Here is a 19,232-nt window from a genome sequence, read left to right as displayed (position 1 = left end):
ATGAAGTGGAACGACATTTATTGGATATTTCAAACCTTTTTAACAAATCAAAAACTGAAAAATTGGGCGTGCAAAATTATTCAGCCCCTTTAAGTTAATACTTTGTAGCGCCACCTTTTGCTGCGATTACAGCTGTAAGTCGCTTGGGGTATGTCTCTATCAGTTTTGCACATCAAGAGACTGACATTTTTTCCCATTCCTCCTTGCAAAACAGCTTGAGCTCAGTGAGGTTGGATGGAGAGCATTTGTGAACAGCAGTTTTCAGTTCTTTCCACAGATTCTCGATTGGATTCTAGTCTGGACTTTGACTTGGCCATTCTAACACCTGGATATGTTTATTTTTGAACCATTCCATTGTAGATTTTGCTTTATGTTTTGGATCATTGTCTTGTTGGAAGACAAATCTCTGTCCCAGTCTCAGGTCTTTTGCTGACTCCATCAGGTTTTCTTCCAGAATGGTCCTGTATTTGGCTCCATCCATCTTCCCATCAATTTTAACCATCTTCCCTGTCCCTGCTGAAGAAAAGCAGGCCCAAACCATGATGCTGCCACCACCATGTTTGACAGTGGGGATGGTGTGTTCAGCTGTGTTGCTTTTACGCCAAACATAACGTTTTGCATTGTTGCCAAAAAGTTCCATTTTGGTTTCATCTGACCAGAGCACCTTCTTCCACATGTTTGGTGTGTCTCCCAGGTGGCTTGTGGCAAACTTTAAACTACACTTTATATGGATATCTTTAAGAAATGGCTTTCTTCTTGCCACTCTTCCATAAAGGCAAGATTTGTGCAATATACGACTGATTGTTGTCCTATGGACAGATTCTCCCACCTCAGCTGTAGATCTCTGCAGTTCATCCAGAGTGATCATGGGCCTCTTGGCTGCATCTCTGATCAGTCTTCTCCTTGTATGAGCTGAAAGTTTAGAGGGACGGCCAGGTCTTGGTAGATTTGCAGTGGTTTGATACTCCTTCCATTTCAATATTATCGCTTGCACAGTGCTCCTTGGGATGTTTAAAGCTTGGGAAATCTTTTTGTATCCAAATCCGGCTTTAAACTTCTTCACAACAGTATCTCGGACCTGCCTGGTGTGTTCCTTGTCCTTCATGATGCTCTCTGCGCTTTTAACGGACCTCTGAGACTATCACAGTGCAGGTGCATTTATACGGAGACTTGATTACACACAGGTGGATTGTATTTATCATCATTAGTCATTTAGGTCAACATTGGATCATTCAGAGATCCTCACTGTACTTCTGGAGAGAGTTTGCTGCACTGAAAGTAAAGGGGCTGAATACGTTTGCACGCCCAATTTTTCAGTTTTTGATTTGTTAAAAAAGTTTGAAATATCCAATAAATGTCGTTCCTCTTCATGATTGTGTCCCACTTGTTGTTGATTCTTCACAAAAAAATACAGTTTTATTTCTTTATGTTTGAAGCCTGAAATGTGGCAAAAGGTCGCAAAGTTCAAGGGGGCCGAATACTTTCGCAAGGCACTGTATCTACCTCCATCACTCCAGTATCCCTGTCTCCTTCCCCCTATACATATCTACCTCCATCACTCCAGTATCCCTGTCTCCTTCCCCCTATACATATCTACCTCCATCACTCCAGTATCCCTGTCTCCTTCTCCCTATACATATCTACCTCCATCACCCCAGTATCCATGTACCCTATACATATATACCTCTATCACTCCAGTATCCCTGTACATTGTTAATATGGTACTGACCCTGTATATAGTCCCCTTCCCCCTATACATATCTACCTCCATCACTCCAGTATCCTTGTCTCCTTCCCCTATACATATCTACCTCCATCACTCCAGTATCCTTGTCTCCTTCCCCTATACATATCTACCTCTATCACTCCAGTATCCCTGTACATTGTTAATATGGTACTGACCCTGTATATAGTCTCGTTCCCCCTATACATATCTACCTCCATCACTCCAGTATCCCTGTCTCCTTCCCCCTATACATATCTACCTCCATCACTCCAGTATCCCTGTCACCTTCCCCCTATACATATCTACCTCCATCACTCCAGTATCCCTGTCTCCTTCCCCCTATACATATCTACCTCCATCACTCCAGTATCCCTGTCTCCTTCCCCCTATACATATCTACCTCCATCACTCCAGTATCCCTGTACATGTTAATATGGTACTGACCCTGTATATAGTCACCTTCCCCCTATACACATCTACCTCCATCACTCCAGTATCCCTGTCTCCTTCCCCCTATACACATCTACCTCCATCACTCCAGTATCCCTGTCTCCTTCCCCCTATACATATCTACCTCCATCACTCCAGTATCCCTGTCTCCTTCCCCCTATACATATCTACCTCCATCACTCCAGTATCCCTGTCTCCTTCCCCCTATACATATCTACCTCCATCACTCCAGTATCCCTGTACATTGTTAATGTGGTACTGACCTTGTATATAGTCACCTTACCCCTATACATATCTACCTCCATCACTCCAGTATCCCTGTACATTGTTAATATGGTACTGACCCTGTATATAGTCACCTTCCCCCTATACATATCTACCTTCATCACTCCAGTATCCCTGTCACCTTCCCCTATACATATCTACCTCCATCACTCCAGTATCCCTGTCTCCTTCCCCTATACATATCTACCTCCATCACTCCAGTATCCCTGTCACCTTCCCCTATACATATCTACCTCCATCACTCCAGTATCCTTGTCTCCTTCCCCTATACATATCTACCTCTATCACTCCAGTATCCCTGTACATTGTTAATATGGTACTGACCCTGTATATAGTCCCCTTCCCCCTATACATATCTACCTCCATCACTCCAGTATCCCTGTCTCCTTCCCCTATACATATCTACCTCCATCACTCCAGTATCCCTGTACATTGTTAATATGGTACTGACCCTGTATATAGTCCCCTTCCCCCTATACATATCTACCTCCATCACTCCAGTATCCCTGTCTCCTTCCCCTATACATATCTACCTCCATCTCTCCAGTATCCCTGTCTCCTTCCCCCTATACATATCTACCTCCATCACTCCAGTATCCCTGTCTCCTTCCCCTATACATATCTACCTCCATCACTCCAGTATCCCTGTACATGTTAATATGGTATATAGTCTGATCACTTGATCGTGTTCTGATTTTTTATTTATTGTGTGTTTCTGTTTAACAGTGTTATTTGTAGTAATCCATTGATAGTGATGACTGCCTTCTTGGGGTTAGAGCTGGTAATTGAGATTGATGACTGCCTTGTTGGGGTTAGAGGTGGTAATTGATAGTGATGACTGCCTTGTTGGGGTTAGAGCTGGTAATTGATATTGATGACTGCCTTTTTGGGGTTAGAGCTGGTAATTGATAGTGATGACTGCCTTGTTGGAGTTAGAGCTGGTAAGACATTTCACTGTACTTGTTCACAAGACATTAAAACTTGAAACTGAAACAACAACCTTTGAGCATTTTCACAGCGACGTCCAGGGGCTTGTTGGGTTTCTCCTTGTCGATCCCGATGGCCTCCGCCATTACCACCTGACCGAAGCAGCCTTCTCCCAGAGGTTTACCCAACGTTAGCCTGAAACACAACCACAACGTTAGCCTGAAACACAACCACAACGTTAGCCTGAAACACAACCACAACGTTAGCCTGAAACACAACCACAACGTTAGCCTGAAACACAACCACAACGTTAGCCTGAAACACAACCGCAACTAGTTAGTCTGAAACACAACCACAACTAGTTAGTCTGAAACACAACCGCAACTAGTTAGTCTGAAACACAACCACAACTAGTTAGTCTGAAACACAATCATAACTAGTTAGTCTGAAACACAACCACAACACAACCACAACTAGTTAGTCTGAAACACAACCGCAACTAGTTAGTCTGAAACACAATCATAACTAGTTAGTCTGAAACACAACCACAACTAGTTAGTCTGAAACACAACCGCAACTAGTTAGTCTGAAACACAACCACAACTAGTTAGTCTGAAACACAATCATAACTAGTTAGTCTGAAACACAACCACAACACAACCACAACTAGTTAGTCTGAAACACAACCGCAACTAGTTAGTCTGAAACACAACCACAACTAGTTAGTCTGAAACACAATCATAACTAGTTAGTCTGAAACACAACCACAACTAGTTAGTCTGAAACACAACCGCAACTAGTTCGTCTGAAACACAACCACAACTAGTTAGTCTGAAACACAACCACAACTAGTTAGTCTGAAACACAATCATAACTAGTTAGTCTGAAACACAACCACAACTAGTTAGTCTGAAACACAACCGCAACTAGTTAGTCTGAAACACAACCACAACTAGTTAGTCTGAAACACAACCACTAGTTAGTCTGAAACACAACCACAACTAGTTAGTCTGAAACACAACCACAACTAGTTAGTCTGAAACACAACCGCAATTAGTTAATCTGAAACACAACCACAACAAGTTGGCCTGAAACACAACCACAACTAGTTAGTCTGAAACACAACCACAACTAGTTAGTCTGAAACACAATCATAACTAGTTAGTCTGAAACACAACCACAACATTAGCCTGAAACACAACCACAACTAGTTAGTCTGAAACACAACCACAACTAGTTAGTCTGAAACACAACCACAACAAGTTAGTCTGAAACACGACCACAACTAGTTAGTCTGAAACACAACATACAACACAACCACAACTAGTTAGTCTGAAACACAACCACAACACAACCACAACAAGTTAGTCTGAAACACAACCACAACAAGTTAGTCTGAAACACAACCACAACTAGTTAGTCTGAAACACAACCACAACACAACCACAACAAGTTAGTCTGAAACACAACCACAACAAGTTAGTCTGAAACACAACCACAACAAGTTAGTCTGAAACACAACCACAACTAGTTAGTCTGAAACACAACATACAACACAACCACAACTAGTTAGTCTGAAACACAACCACAACACAACCACAACAAGTTAGTCTGAAACACAACCACAACAAGTTAGTCTGAAACACAACCACAACTAGTTAGTCTGAAACACAACCACAACTAGTTAGTCTGAAACACAACCACAACACAACCACAACAAGTTAGTCTGAAACACAACCACAACAAGTTAGTCTGAAACACAACCACAACAAGTTAGTCTGAAACACAACCACAACTAGTTAGTCTGAAACACAACCACAACAAGTTAGTCTGAAACACAACCACAACTAGTTAGTCTGAAACACAACATACAACACAACCACAACTAGTTAGTCTGAAACACAACCACAACACAACCACAACTAGTTAGTCTGAAACACAACCACAACAAGTTAGTCTGAAACACAACCACAACCAGATAGAAGGAAACAATGACAATGACAAACAACTTAACTCAGGGGTAGGCAACTAGATTTCGCTGCGGGAAGATTTTTGTCCGAATGGATGGTCAGGGGGCCAGAACATAATTGTAAAAATGTGTACACTGCAAAATGGCCACAAGTAAGCCCGAAAATAGATTGTATTTGAAAACAACATGATCATTTTACACCTTGATTACATTGAGAGACAATCACCTTTTTTGTGGGAATACTTGAGAACATTTTTCCTAAATGTATTTATTTTTTGCTAAATTCCTGGTGATTGTTTTGGGCCCCCAAAAGATTTTCGTAAAAAATGATTGTACAATCTGTTGCCGATCACTGAGATTAAAGGATAAACAACTACAAGATTAATGTTTTAATCTGAACTGGGACAATCTGATCCAAAGGTCACATTTTTTCTTTTCTGGGAGGTCCAAGAAAGTGATCTAATGATGTCCAAAATATTATCTGAATGTTTCAATCCTCAAAAGAATGATCACCAAACATCCTGCAGCATCTAAACAGCATGTCTTAAATGACCCAGCTCTGTTCATTCCTAACAGACACAACTGCTATACTGAGTACTACACCGTCAGCAAGGCTTGGAAAAATACCATAGCTAAGGTAAAGGGTATCTCTCTGTCTCACCTGGCCTAAGGTAAAGGGTATCTCTCTGTCTCACCTGGCCTAAGGTAAAGGGTATCTCTCTGTCTCACATGGCCTAAGGTAAAGGGTATCTCTCTGTCTCACTTGGCCTAAGGTAAACGGTATCTCTCTGTCTCACCTGGCCTAAGGTAAAGGTTATCTCTCTGTCTCACCTGGCCTAAGGTAAAGGGTATCTCTCTGTCTCACCTGGTCTAAGGTAAAGGGTATCTCTCTGTCTCACCTGGCCTAAGGTAAAGGATATCTCTCTGTCTCACCTGGCCTAAGGTAAAGGGTATCTCTCTGTCTCACATGGCCTAAGGTAAAGGGTATCTCTATGTCTCACCTGGCCTAAGGTAAAGGGTATCTCTCTGTCTCACATGGCCTAAGGTAAAGGGTATCTCTCTGTCTCACTTGGCCTAAGGTAAAGGGTATCTCTCTGTCTCACCTGGCCTAAGGTAAAGGGTATCTCTCTGTCTCACCTGGCCTAAGGTAAAGGGTATCTCTCTGTCTCACCTGGTCTAAGGTAAAGGGTATCTCTCTGTCTCACATGGCCTAAGGTAAAGGGTATCTCTCTGTCTCACCTGGTCTAAGGTAAAGGGTATCTCTCTGTCTCACCTGGCCTAAGGTAAAGGGTATCTCTCTGTCTCACCTGGCCTAAGGTAAAGGGTATCTCTGTGTCTCACCTGGACTAAGGTAAAGGGTATCTCTCTGTCCTACCTGGCCTAAGGTAAAGGGTATCTCTCTGTCTCACCTGGCCTAAGGTAAAGGGTATCTCTCTGTCCCACCTGGCCTAAGGTAAAGGGTATCTCTCTGTCTCACCTGGCCTAAGGTAAAGGGTATCTCTAAGTTAAGGTGTTTCTCCTAGATATCGCCCCTTTGTCTCACCTAGTCCTAGAGAACTCCCATTTGGGGTCTGACGGAAGCTCCAGCTCCAAGACGTTGGACAGCATTGGTCCATCGCTGGATGACAGACGTGCAATCCTGACCAATGGTGTGTTGGAGTTCATGGAGGAGTTAGACTCCAAGGAAACCTGCTGGGTGATAAAGACAGACTGTTATAGTCTCTGAAGAGGAGAGAGGGATGGGAGAGGAGAGGGAGTGGACTAGATATGAGCTGTTACAATAGGGAGGGTGAAACTGGATGGTTCACTCCCCTTGGTGAAAAAGACAGACTGTTATAGTCTCTGAAGAATGAGGTTACAGTCTCTGAAGAGGAGAGAGGTTATAGTCTCTGAAGAGGAGAGAGGTTATAGTCTCTGAAGAGGAGTGAGGTTACAGTCTCTGAAGAGGAGAGAGGTTATAGTCTCTGAAGAGGAGTGAGGTACAGTCTCTGAAGAGGAGTGAGGTACAGTCTCTGAAGAGGAGTGAGGTACAGTCTCTGAAGAGGAGTGAGGTACAGTCTCTGAAGAGGAGAGAGGGATGAGAGAGAGAGAGGAGAAGGAGAGGTCTGGATATGAGATGTTACAATAGGCAGGGTGAAACTGGAAGGTTCACTCCTCTGGGTGAAAATAACAGACAGTCTGGTAGTGATGTGGAGACAATAGTGGTCTGGTAGTGGTAGTGGTATAGAGACAGTAGTGGTCTGGTAGTGGTATAGAGACAGTAGTGGTCTGGTAGTGGTATAGAGACAGTAGTGGTCTGGTAGTGGTATAAAGACAGTAGTGGTCTGGTAGTGGTAGTGATATAGAGACAGTAGTGGTCTGGTAGTGGTAGTGGTATAGAGACAGTAGGGGTCTGGTAGTGGTATAGAGACAGTAGGGGTCTGGTAGTGGTATAGAGACAGTAGTGGTCTGGTAGTGATATAGAGAGAGTAGTGGTCTGGTAGTGGTAGTGATGTGGAGACAATAGTGGTCTGGTAGTGGTAGTGGTATAGAGACAGTAGTGGTCTGGTAGTGGTAGTGGTATAGAGACAGTAGTGGTCTGGTAGTGATATAGAGACAGTAGTGGTCTGGTAGTGGTATAGAGACAGTAGTGGTCTGGTAGTGGTATAGAGACAGTAGTGGTCTGGTAGTGATAGAGACAGTAGTGGTCTGGTAGTGATATAGAGACAGTAGTGGTCTGGTAGTGGTATAGAGACAATAGTGGTCTGGTAGTGGTAGTGGTATAGAGACAGTAGTGGTCTGGTAGTGGTAGTGGTATAGAGACAGTAGTGGTCTGGTAGTGGTAGTGATATAGAGACAGTAGTGGTCTGGTAGTGGTAGTGGTATAGAGACAGTAGTGGTCTGGTAGTGGTAGTGGTATAGAGACAGTAGTGGTCTGGTAGTGGTATAGAGACAGTAGTGGTCTGGTAGTGGTATAGAGACAGTAGTGGTCTGGTAGTGGTATAGAGAAGTAGTGGTCTGGTAGTGGTAGTGGTATAGAGACAGTAGTGGTCTGGTAGTGGTATAGAGACAGTAGTGGTCTGGTAGTGGTATAGAGACAGTAGTGGTCTGGTAGTGATATAGAGACAGTAGTGGTCTGGTAGTGGTATAGAGACAGTAGTGGTCTGGTAGTGGTAGTGGTATAGAGACAGTAGTGGTCTGGTAGTGGTAGTGGTATAGAGACAGTAGTGGTCTGGTAGTGGTAGTGGTATAGAGACAGTAGTGGTCTGGTAGTGGTATAGAGACAGTAGTGGTCTGGTAGTGGTAGTGGTATAGAGACAGTAGTGATCTGGTAGTGGTAGTGGTATAGAGACAGTAGTGGTCTGGTAGTGATATAGAGACAGTAGTGGTCTGGTAGTGGTATAGAGACAGTAGTGGTCTGGTAGTGGTATAGAGACAGTAGTGGTCTGGTAGTGGTATAGAGACAGTAGTGATCTGGTAGTGGTAGTGGTATAGAGACAGTAGTGGTCTGGTAGTGGTAGTGGTATAGAGACAGTAGTGGTCTGGTAGTGATATAGAGACAGTAGTGGTCTGGTAGTGGTATAGAGACAGTAGTGGTCTGGTAGTGGTATAGAGACAGTAGTGATCTGGTAGTGGTAGTGGTATAGAGACAGTAGTGGTCTGGTAGTGGTAGTGGTATAGAGACAATAGTGGTCTGGTAGTGGTAGTGGTATAGAGACAGTAGTGGTCTGGTAGTGGTAGTGGTATAGAGACAATAGTGGTCTGGTAGTGGTAGTGATATAGAGACAATAGTGGTCTGGTAGTGGTAGTGGTATAGAGACAGTAGTGGTCTGGTAGTGGTAGTGGTATAGAGACAGTAGTGGTCTGGTAGTGGTAGTGGTATAGAGACAGTAGTGGTCTGGTAGTGGTAGTGGTATAGAGACAGTAGGGGTCTGGTAGTGGTATAGAGACAGTAGGGGTCTGGTAGTGGTATAGAGACAGTAGTGGTGTAGTAGTGGTATAGAGACAGTAGTGGTCTGGTAGTGATATAGAGACAGTAGTGGTCTGGTAGTGGTATAGAGACAGTAGTGGTCTGGTAGTGATATAGAGACAGTAGTGGTCTGGTAGTGGTATAGAGACAGTAGTGGTCTGGTAGTGGTAGTGGTATAGAGACAGTAGTGGTCTGGTAGTGGTAGTGGTATAGAGACAGTAGTGGTCTGGTAGTGGTAGTGGTATAGAGACAGTAGTGGTCTGGTAGTGGTAGTGATATAGAGACAGTAGTGGTCTGGTAGTGGTAGTGGTATAGAGACAGTAGTGGTCTGGTAGTGGTAGTGGTATAGAGACAGTAGTGGTCTGGTAGTGGTAGTGATATAGAGACAGTAGTGGTCTGGTAGTGATATAGAGACAGTAGTGGTCTGGTAGTGATATAGAGACAGTAGTGGTCTGGTAGTGGTATAGAGACAGTAGTGGTCTGGTAGTGGTAGTGATATAGAGACAGTAGTGGTCTGGTAGTGATATAGAGACAGTAGTGGTCTGGTAGTGATATAGAGACAGTAGTGGTCTGGTAGTGGTATAGAGACAGTAGTGGTCTGGTAGTGGTATAGAGACAGTAGTGGTCTGGTAGTGGTAGTGGTATAGAGACAGTAGTGGTCTAGTAGTGGTAGTGGTATAGAGACAGTAGTGGTCTGGTAGTGGTAGTGGTATAGAGACAGTAGTGGTCTAGTAGTGGTAGTGGTATAGAGACAGTAGTGATCTGGTAGTGATGGTGGTATAGAGACAGTAGTGGTCTGGTAGTGGTATAGAGACAGTAGTGATCTGGTAGTGGTATAGAGACAGTAGTGGTCTGGTAGTGGTAGTGATATAGAGACAGTAGTGGTCTGGTAGTGATATAGAGACAGTAGTGGTCTGGTAGTGGTATAGAGACAGTAGTGGTCTGGTAGTGATATAGAGACAGTAGTGGTCTGGTAGTGGTATAGAGACAGTAGTGGTCTGGTAGTGATATAGAGACAGTAGTGGTCTGGTAGTGGTATAGAGACAGTAGTGGTCTGGTAGTGATATAGAGACAGTAGTGGTCTGGTAGTGGTAGTGGTATAGAGACAGTAGTGGTCTGGTAGTGATATAGAGACAGTAGTGGTCTGGTAGTGTTATAGAGACAGTAGTGGTCTGGTAGTGGTCTGGTAGTGTTATAGAGACAGTAGTGGTCTGGTAGTGTTATAGAGACAGTAGTGGTCTGGTAGTGGTAGTGTTATAGAGACAGTAGTGGTCTGGTAGTGATATAGAGACAGTAGTGGTCTGGTAGTGGTAGTGGTATAGAGACAGTAGTGGTCTGGTAGTGGTATAGAGACAGTAGTGGTCTGGTAGTGGTAGTGGTATAGAGACAGTAGTGGTCTGGTAGTGGTAGTGGTATAGAGACAGTAGTGGTCTGGTAGTGGTAGTGGTATAGAGACAGTAGTGGTCTGGTAGTGGTATAGAGACAGTAGTGGTCTGGTAGTGATATAGAGACAGTAGTGGTCTGGTAGTGGTAGTGATATAGAGACAGTAGTGGTCTGGTAGTGGTATAGAGACAGTAGTGGTCTGGTAGTGGTAGTGATATAGAGACAGTAGTGGTCTGGTAGTGGTAGTGGTATAGAGACAGTAGTGGTCTGGTAGTGGTATAGAGACAGTAGTGGTCTGGTAGTGATATAGAGACAGTAGTGGTGTAGTAGTGGTATAGAGACAGTAGTGATCTGGTAGTGGTATAGAGACAGTAGTGGTCTGGTAGTGGTAGTGGTATAGAGACAGTAGTGGTCTGGTAGTGGTATAGAGACAGTAGTGGTCTGGTAGTGATATAGAGACAGTAGTGGTCTGGTAGTGGTATAGAGACAGTAGTGGTCTGGTAGTGGTAGTGGTATAGAGACAGTAGTGGTCTAGTAGTGGTAGTGGTATAGAGACAGTAGTGGTCTGGTAGTGGTAGTGGTATAGAGACAGTAGTGGTCTGGTAGTGATATAGAGACAGTAGTGGTCTGGTAGTGGTATAGAGACAGTAGTGGTCTGGTAGTGATATAGAGACAGTAGTGGTCTGGTAGTGGTAGTGGTATAGAGACAGTAGTGATCTGGTAGTGGTAGTGGTATAGAGACAGTAGTGGTCTGGTAGTGGTAGTGGTATAGAGACAGTAGTGGTCTGGTAGTGGTAGTGGTATAGAGACAGTAGTGGTCTGGTAGTGGTAGTGATGTGTAGACAATAGTGGTCTGGTAGTGGTAGTGGTATAGAGACAGTAGTGGTCTGGTAGTGGTAGTGGTATAGAGACAGTAGTGGTCTGGTAGTGAGCAGAGAAGGACCGTCTCATTTCATGAGTGGAGAAGGACCGTCTCATTTCATGAGCAGAGAAGGACCGTCTCATTTCATGAGTGGAGAAGGACCGTCTCATTTCATGAGTGGAGAAGGACCGTCTCATTTCATGAGTGGAGAAGGACCGTCTCATTTCATGAGTGGAGAAGGACCGTCTCATTTCATGAGTGGAGAAGGACCGTCTCATTTCAAGCAAGAGCATTTCCGTCCACATTCAATCTGTTCACCGGCTCTCCTGGATGAACTTTGACCTTTTTCAAAAGGAGGAGAGCGAGGATGGAGAGGACCCAGGCGGTGAGCAAATGTAATTTATAAAAGGCCAGTTTATAGGTTTGTTGGAAATCTTGTATCTACTTTCTGTTACCTGTCTCTTTAAGGGGAACTTGGAGAGTTTCTGGATGGGTGGGGAGGGCAGGGTCTTCTGGGTAGACATCCTCATACGACAGAGGATGATGATGACGACGGCCAGGATGAACAGCACGCAGCCCGTCACATAGATCAGGATGTCAGCATAGTCATCCTCCTTGTCACCATCGTGCAGCGCTGGGAGAGGTCAGGGGTTAGAGGTCAGGGGTTAGAGATCAGGGGTTAGAGGTTACAGAGTAAACGTTGGACTACAGTCACAACCACAAATACACTACAAACATTGCAGACGGGCCCAGATCTGCTTGAACTATCATTTCAACAGCTTATCCCTCATTATCAAGACTGGCGTAACAATGTGTGATAAGGAGTTGGAAACTTGGCAAAAGAGCAGAAAAAGACTGGAACCCAGGCTCAGGAATCGGAATCACAACCATTGTGTTTAAATGTGTTGATTAATACCCTACTGTCTTGTTCAGTTAAATCACAACCATTGTGTTTAAATGTGTTGATTAATACCCTACTGTCTTGTTCAGTTAAATCACAACCATTGTGTTTAAATGTGTTGATTAATACCCTACTGTCTTGTTCAGTTAAATCACAACCATTGTGTTTAAATGTGTTGATTAATACCCTACTGTCTTGTTCAGTTAAATCACAACCATTGTGTTTAAATGTGTTGATTAATACCCTACTGTCTTGTTCAGTTGAATCACAACCATCAGTCTAGGAGGCTTGGGGACATAGTTCAGTCTAGGAGGCTTGGGGATATAGTTCAGTCTAGGAGGCTGGAGGACATAGTTCAGTCTAGGAGGTTGGGGTTCATAGTTCAGTCTAGGAGGTTGGGGGACATCGTTCAGTCTAGGAGGCTGGGGGACATAGTTCAGTCTAGGAGGCTGGGGGTCATAGTTCAGTCTAGGAGGTTGGGGGTCATAGTTCAGTCTAGGAGGCTGGAGGACATAGTCCAGTCTAGGAGGCTGGGGGACATAGTTCAGTCTAGGAGGTTGGGGGTCATAGTTCAGTCTAGGAGGTTGGGGGACATCGTTCAGTCTAGGAGGCTGGGGGACATAGTTCAGTCTAGGAGGCTGGGGGTCATAGTTCAGTCTAGGAGGTTAGGGGTCATAGTTCAGTCTAGGAGGCTGGGGGACATAGTTCAGTCTAGGAGGCTGGAGGACATAGTCGAGTCTAGGAGGCTGGGGGACATAGTTCAGTCTAGGAGGTTGGGGGTCATAGTTCAGTCTAGGAGGTTGGGGGACATCGTTCAGTCTAGGAGGCTGAGAGACATAGTTCAGTCTAGGAGGTTGGGGATATAGTTCAGTCTAGGAGGCTGGAGGACATAGTCCAGTCTAGGAAGCTGGGGGGCATAGTTCAGTCTAGGAGGCTGGGGGACATAGTTCAGGCTCTAAGAGGCTGAGAGACATAGTTCAGTCTAGGAGGTTGGGGATATAGTTCAGTCTAGGAGGCTAGAGGACATAGTCCAGTCTAGGAGGCTGGGGGACATAGTTCAGTCTAGGAGGCTGGGGGACATAGCTCAGGCTCTAAGAGGCTGAGAGACATAGTTCAGTCTAGGAGGTTGGGGGTCATAGTTCAGTCTAGGAGGCTGGGGGACATAGTTCAATCTCTAAGAGGCTGGGGGTCATAGTTCAGTCTAGATAGCTGGGGGACACAGTTCATTCTAGGAGGCTGGGGGACATAGTTCAGTCTTTAGGAGGCTGGGGGTCATAGTTCAGTCTAGGAGGATGGGGGACATAGTTCAGTCTAGGAGGCTGGGGGTCATAGTTCAGTCTAGGAGGCTGGGGGACATAGTTCAGGCTCTAAGAGGCTGGGGGTCATAGTTCAGTCTAGGAGGTTGGGGGACATAGTTCAGTCTAGGAGGCTGGGGGACATAGTTCAGTCTAGGAGGCTGGGGGACATAGTTCAGGCTCTAAGAGGCTGAGAGACATAGTTCAGTCTAGGAGGTTGGGGATATAGTTCAGTCTAGGAGGCTGGAGGACATAGTCCAGTCTAGGAAGCTGGGGGGCATAGTTCAGTCTAGGAGGCTGGGGGATATAGTTCAGGCTCTAAGAGGCTGGGGGTCATAGTTCAGTCTAGGAGGTTGGGGGACATAGTTCAGTCTAGGAGGCTGGGGGACATAGTTCAGTCTAGGAGGCTGGGGGACATAGTTCAGGCTCTAAGAGGCTGAGAGACATAGTTCCGTCTAGGAGGTTGGGGATATAGTTCAGTCTAGGAGGCTAGAGGACATAGTCCAGTCTAGGAGGCTGGGGGACATAGTTCAGGCTCTAAGAGGCTGAGAGACATAGTTCAGTCTAGGAGGTTGGGGTCATAGTTCAGTCTAGGATGCTGGGGGACATAGTTCAGTCTAGAAGGCTTGGGGATATAGTTCAGTCTAGGAGGCTGGGGGACATAGTTCAGTCTAGGAGACTGGGGGACATAGTTCAGTCTAGGAGGCTGGGGGACATAGTTCAGTCTAGGAGGCTGGGGGTCATAGTTCAGTCTAGGAGGCTTGGGGACATAGTTCAGTCTAGGAGGTTGGGGGACATAGTTCAGTCTAGGAGGCTGGGGGACATAGTTCAGTCTAGGAGGCTGGGGGACATAGTTCAGGCTCTAAGAGGCTGAGAGACATAGTTCAGTCTAGGAGGTTGGGGATATAGTTCAGTCTAGGAGGCTAGAGAGGACATAGTCCAGTCTAGGAGGCTGGGGGACATAGTTCAGTCTAGGAGGCTGGGGGACATAGCTCAGGCTCTAAGAGGCTGAGAGACATAGTTCAGTCTAGGAGGTTGGGGGTCATAGTTCAGTCTAGGAGGCTGGGGGACATAGTTCAATCTCTAAGAGGCTGGGGGTCATAGTTCAGTCTAGATAGCTGGGGGACACAGTTCATTCTAGGAGGCTGGGGGACATAGTTCAGTCTAGAAGGCTTGGGGATATAGTTCAGTCTAGGAGGCTGGGGGACATAGTTCAGTCTAGGAGACTGGGGGACATAGTTCAGTCTAGGAGGCTGGGGGACATAGTTCAGTCTAGGAGGCTGGGGGTCATAGTTCAGTCTAGGAGGCTTGGGGACATAGTTCAGTCTAGTAGGCTGGGGGACATAGTTCAGTCTAGGAGGCTGGGGGATATAGTTCAGGCTCTAAGAGGCTGGGGGTCATAGTTCAGTCTAGGAGGATGGGGGTCATAGTTCAGTCTAGGAGGCTGGGGAACATAGTTCAGTCTCTATGAGGCTGGGGGACATAGTTCAATCTCTAAGAGGCTGGGGGTCATAGTTCAGTCTAGATAGCTGGGGGACACAGTTCATTCTAGGAGGCTGGAGGACATAGTGAAGTCCATGGAGAACAAGAGCACCTCCTCCCAGCTGCCCACTGCACTGAGGCTAGGTAACACGGTCACCACCGATAAATCCATGATTATCGAAAACTTCAACAAGCATTTCTCAACGGCTGGCCATGCCTTCCGCCTGGCTACTCCAACCTCGGCCAACAGCCCCCCCCCCCCCCCGCAGCTACTCGCCCAAGCCTCTCCAGGTTCTCCTTTACCCAAATCCAGATAGCAGATGTTCTGAAAGAGCTGCAAAACCTGGACCCGTACAAATCAGCTGGGCTTGACAATCTGGACCCTCTATTCCTGAAACTATCCGCCGCCATTGTCGCAACCCCTATTACCAGCCTGTTCAACCTCTCTTTCCTATCGTCTGAGATCCCCAAGGATTGGAAAGCTGCCGCAGTCATCCCCCTCTTCAAAGGGGGCGACACCCTGGACCCAAACTGTTACAGACCTATATCCATCCTGCCCTGCCTATCTAAGGTCTTCGAAAGCCAAGTCAACAAACAGGTCACTGACCATCTCGAATCCCACCGTACCTTCTCCGCTGTGCAATCTGGTTTCCGAGCCGGTCACGGGTGTACCTCAGCCACGCTCAAGGTACTAAACGATATCATAACCGCCATCGATAAAAGACAGTACTGTGCAGCCGTCTTCATAGACCTTGCCAAGGCTTTCGACTCTGTCAATCACCGTATTCTTATCGGCAGACTCAGTAGCCTCGGTTTTTCGGATGACTGCCTTGCCTGGTTCACCAATTACTTTGCAGACAGAGTTCAGTGTGTCAAATCGGAGGGCATGCTGTCCGGTCCTCTGGCAGTCTCTATGGGGGTGCCACAGGGTTCAATTCTCGGGCCGACTCTTTTCTCTGTATATATCAATGATGTTTCTCATGCTGCGGGCGATTCCCTGATCCACCTCTACGCAGACGACACCATTCTATATACTTCCGGCCCGTCCTTGGACACTGTGCTATCTAACCTCCAAACGAGCTTCAATGCCATACAGCACTCCTTCCGTGGCCTCCAACTGCTCTTAAACGCTAGTAAAACCAAATGCATGCTTTTCAACCGTTCGCTGCCTGCACCCGCACGCCTGACCATCATCACCACCCTGGATGGTTCCGACCTTGAATATGTGGACATCTATAAGTACCTAGGTGTCTGGCTAGACTCTAAACTCTCCTTCCAGACCCATATCAAACATCTCCAATCGAAAATCAAATCAAGAGTCGGCTTTCTATTCCGCAACAAAGCCTCCTTCACTCACGCCGCCAAACTTACCCTAGTAAAACTGACTATCCTACCGATCCTCGACTTCGGCGATGTCATCTACAAAATTGCTTCCAACACTCTACTCAGCTAACTGGATGCAGTTTATCACAGTGCTATCCGTTTTGTCACTAAAGCACCTTATACCACCCACCACTGCGACTTGTATGCTCTAGTCGGCTGGCCCTCGCTACATATTCGTCGCCAGACCCACTGGCTCCAGGTCATCTACAAGTCCATGCTAGGTAAAGCTCCGCCTTATCTCAGTTCACTGGTTACGATGGCAACACCCATCCGTAGCACGCGCTCCAGCAGGTGTATCTCACTGATCATCCCTAAAGCCAACACCTCATTTGGCCGCCTTTCGTTCCAGTTCTCTGCTGCCTGTGACTGGAACGAATTGCAAAAATCGCTGAAGTTGGAGACTTTTATCTCCCTCACCAACTTCAAACATCTGCTATCTGAGCAGCTAACCGATCGCTGCAGCTGTACATAGTCCATTGGTAAATAGCCCACCCATTTTCACCTACCTCATCCCCATACTGTTTTTATTTATTTATTTTTCTGCTCTTTTGCACACCAATATCTCTACCTGTACATAACCATCTGATCATTTATCACTCCAGTGTTAATCTGCATAATTGTAATTATTTGCCTACCTTCTCATGCCTTTTGCACACAATGTATATATAGACTCCCCTTTTTTCTACTGTGTTATTGACTTGTTAATTGTTTACTCCATGTGTAACTCTGTGTTGTCTGTTCACACTGCTATGCCCTATCTTGGCCAGGTCGCAGTTGCAAATGAGAACTTGTTCTCAACTAGCCTACCTGGTTAAATAAAGGTGAAATAAAAATTTCTTTTTAGGAGGTTGGGGGTCACAGTTCAGTCTAGGAGGCTGGGGGTCATAGTTCAGTCGTGGAGGCTGGGGGTCATAGTCCAATCTAGGAGGCTGGGGGACATAGTTCAGTCTAGGAGGCTGGGGGACATAGTTCGGTCTAGGAGACTGGGGGTCATAGTTCAGTCTAGGAGGCTGGGGGTCATAGTTCAGTCTAGAAGGCTGGGGGACATAGTTCAGTCTAGGAGGCTGGGGGACATAGTTCAGTCTAGAAGGCTTGGGGATATAGTTCAGTCTAGGAGGCTGGGGGACATAGTTCAGTCTAGGAGGTTGGGGGTCACAGTTCAGTCTAGGAGGCTGGGGGTCATAATTCAGTCTAGGAGGCTGGGGGACATAGTTCAGTCTTGGAGGCTGGGGGACATAGTTCAGTCTAGGAGGCTGGGGGACATAGTTCAGTCTAGGTGGATGGGGGACATAGTTCAGTCTAGGAGGCTGGAGGACATAGTTCAGTCTAGGTGGCTGGAGGACATAGTTCAGTCTAGGTGGCTGGAGGACATAGTTCAGTCTAGGAGGCTTGGGGTCATAGTTCAGTCTAGGAGGCTGGGGGTCATAGTTCAGTCTAGGAGGCTGGGGGACATAGTTCGGTCTAGGAGGCTGGAGGACATAGTTCAGCAGTAATCATCAATACTCATACTGAAGTCTCTACTCTACAATCATCTCTAGGAGGCTGGGGGTCATAGTTCAGTCTAGGAGGCTGGGGGTCACAGTTCAGTCTAGGAGGCTGGAGGACATAGTTCAGAAGTAATCATCAATACTCATACTGAAGTCTCTACACTACAATCATCTCTAGGAGGTTGGGGTCATAGTTCAGTCTAGGAGGCTGGGGGTCACAGTTCAGTCTAGGAGGCTGGGGGTCATAGTTCAGTCTAGGAGACTGGAGGACATAGTTCAGTCTAGGAGGCTGGGGGTCATAGTTCAGTCTAGGAGGCTGGGGGTCATTGTTCAGTCTAGGAGGCTGGGGGTCACAGTTCAGTCTAGGAGGCTGGGGGTCATAGTTCAGTCTAGGAGGCTGGGGGTCATAGTTCAGTCTAGGAGGCTGGGGGTCACAGTTCAGTCTAGGAGGCTGGAGGACATAGTTCAGCAGTAATCATCAATACTCATACTGAAGTCTCTACACTACAATCATCTCTAGGAGGCTGGGGGTCATAGTTCAGTCTAGGAGGCTGGGGGTCACAGTTCAGTCTAGGAGGCTGGAGGACATAGTTCAGCAGTAATCATCAATACTCATACTGAAGTCTCTACACTACAATCATCTCTAGGAGGCTGGGGGTCATAGTTCAGTCTAGGAGGCTGGGGGTCACAGTTCAGTCTAGGAGGCTGGAGGACATAGTTCAGCAGTAATCATCAATACTCATACTGAAGTCTCTACACTACAACCATCTCTAGGATGTTGCTGCTTCTTCAGCTGAATACTGTGCCACTGAGTAAATAAATGATTTGAAATCAAATTACATTTGAAAAGTTTCAGACACAGGCATACAAACAGAAATTCAGAGATTCAACCGTTAGAATGAGACATAGAGGAGAGAGAGAGGGGTAGCGTATACCTGGGAGCACGGTGAGCCAAGCAGAGTGGTAAGCATACCCAATAGAGTTCCCTGCTAGACAAGTATACTCTCCTGCATCCTCTAAAGACACATTGGTAAGGAAGAGGCTCTCTAGTTCCTTATCCGTGGTGTTAATACCAGCCGTCTGGAGAGGAGGGGAGGAGGGGAGGAGGAGAGGAGGGGAGGAGGGGAGGAGG

At 46.1% G+C, this 19,232-nt stretch overlaps 1 protein-coding gene across 4 annotated transcripts in view; it reads right to left on the bottom strand.

Annotated features, from left to right (window-relative positions):
• fgfr3 (fibroblast growth factor receptor 3) overlaps positions 1–19,232 on the bottom strand; it is a 223,665-nt gene that overhangs the window by 39,334 nt on the left and 165,099 nt on the right. For 2 of the 4 annotated variants that reach the window (XM_036962309.1, XM_036962312.1), the window contains exons 9-11: positions 12,008–12,186; positions 6,901–7,049; positions 3,462–3,583 (exon numbers count right to left, since the gene is read on the bottom strand). In XM_036962309.1, the coding sequence (XP_036818204.1) occupies positions 3,462–3,583; positions 6,901–7,049; positions 12,008–12,186 (450 nt within the window). Of the gene's footprint in view, positions 1–3,461; positions 3,584–6,900; positions 7,050–12,007; positions 12,187–19,035; positions 19,181–19,232 lie in introns of all 4 variants that reach the window. The other 2 variants (XM_036962311.1, XM_036962310.1) reach the window with 2 other exon arrangements.

This window comes from Oncorhynchus mykiss, chromosome 25 (assembly GCF_013265735.2).
Source record: "Oncorhynchus mykiss isolate Arlee chromosome 25, USDA_OmykA_1.1, whole genome shotgun sequence".
NCBI classification, from domain to species: Eukaryota; Metazoa; Chordata; class Actinopteri; order Salmoniformes; family Salmonidae; genus Oncorhynchus; species Oncorhynchus mykiss.
Note: the sequence above shows the minus strand (reverse complement) of the source record. Positions and strands in the feature narration are given on the sequence as shown.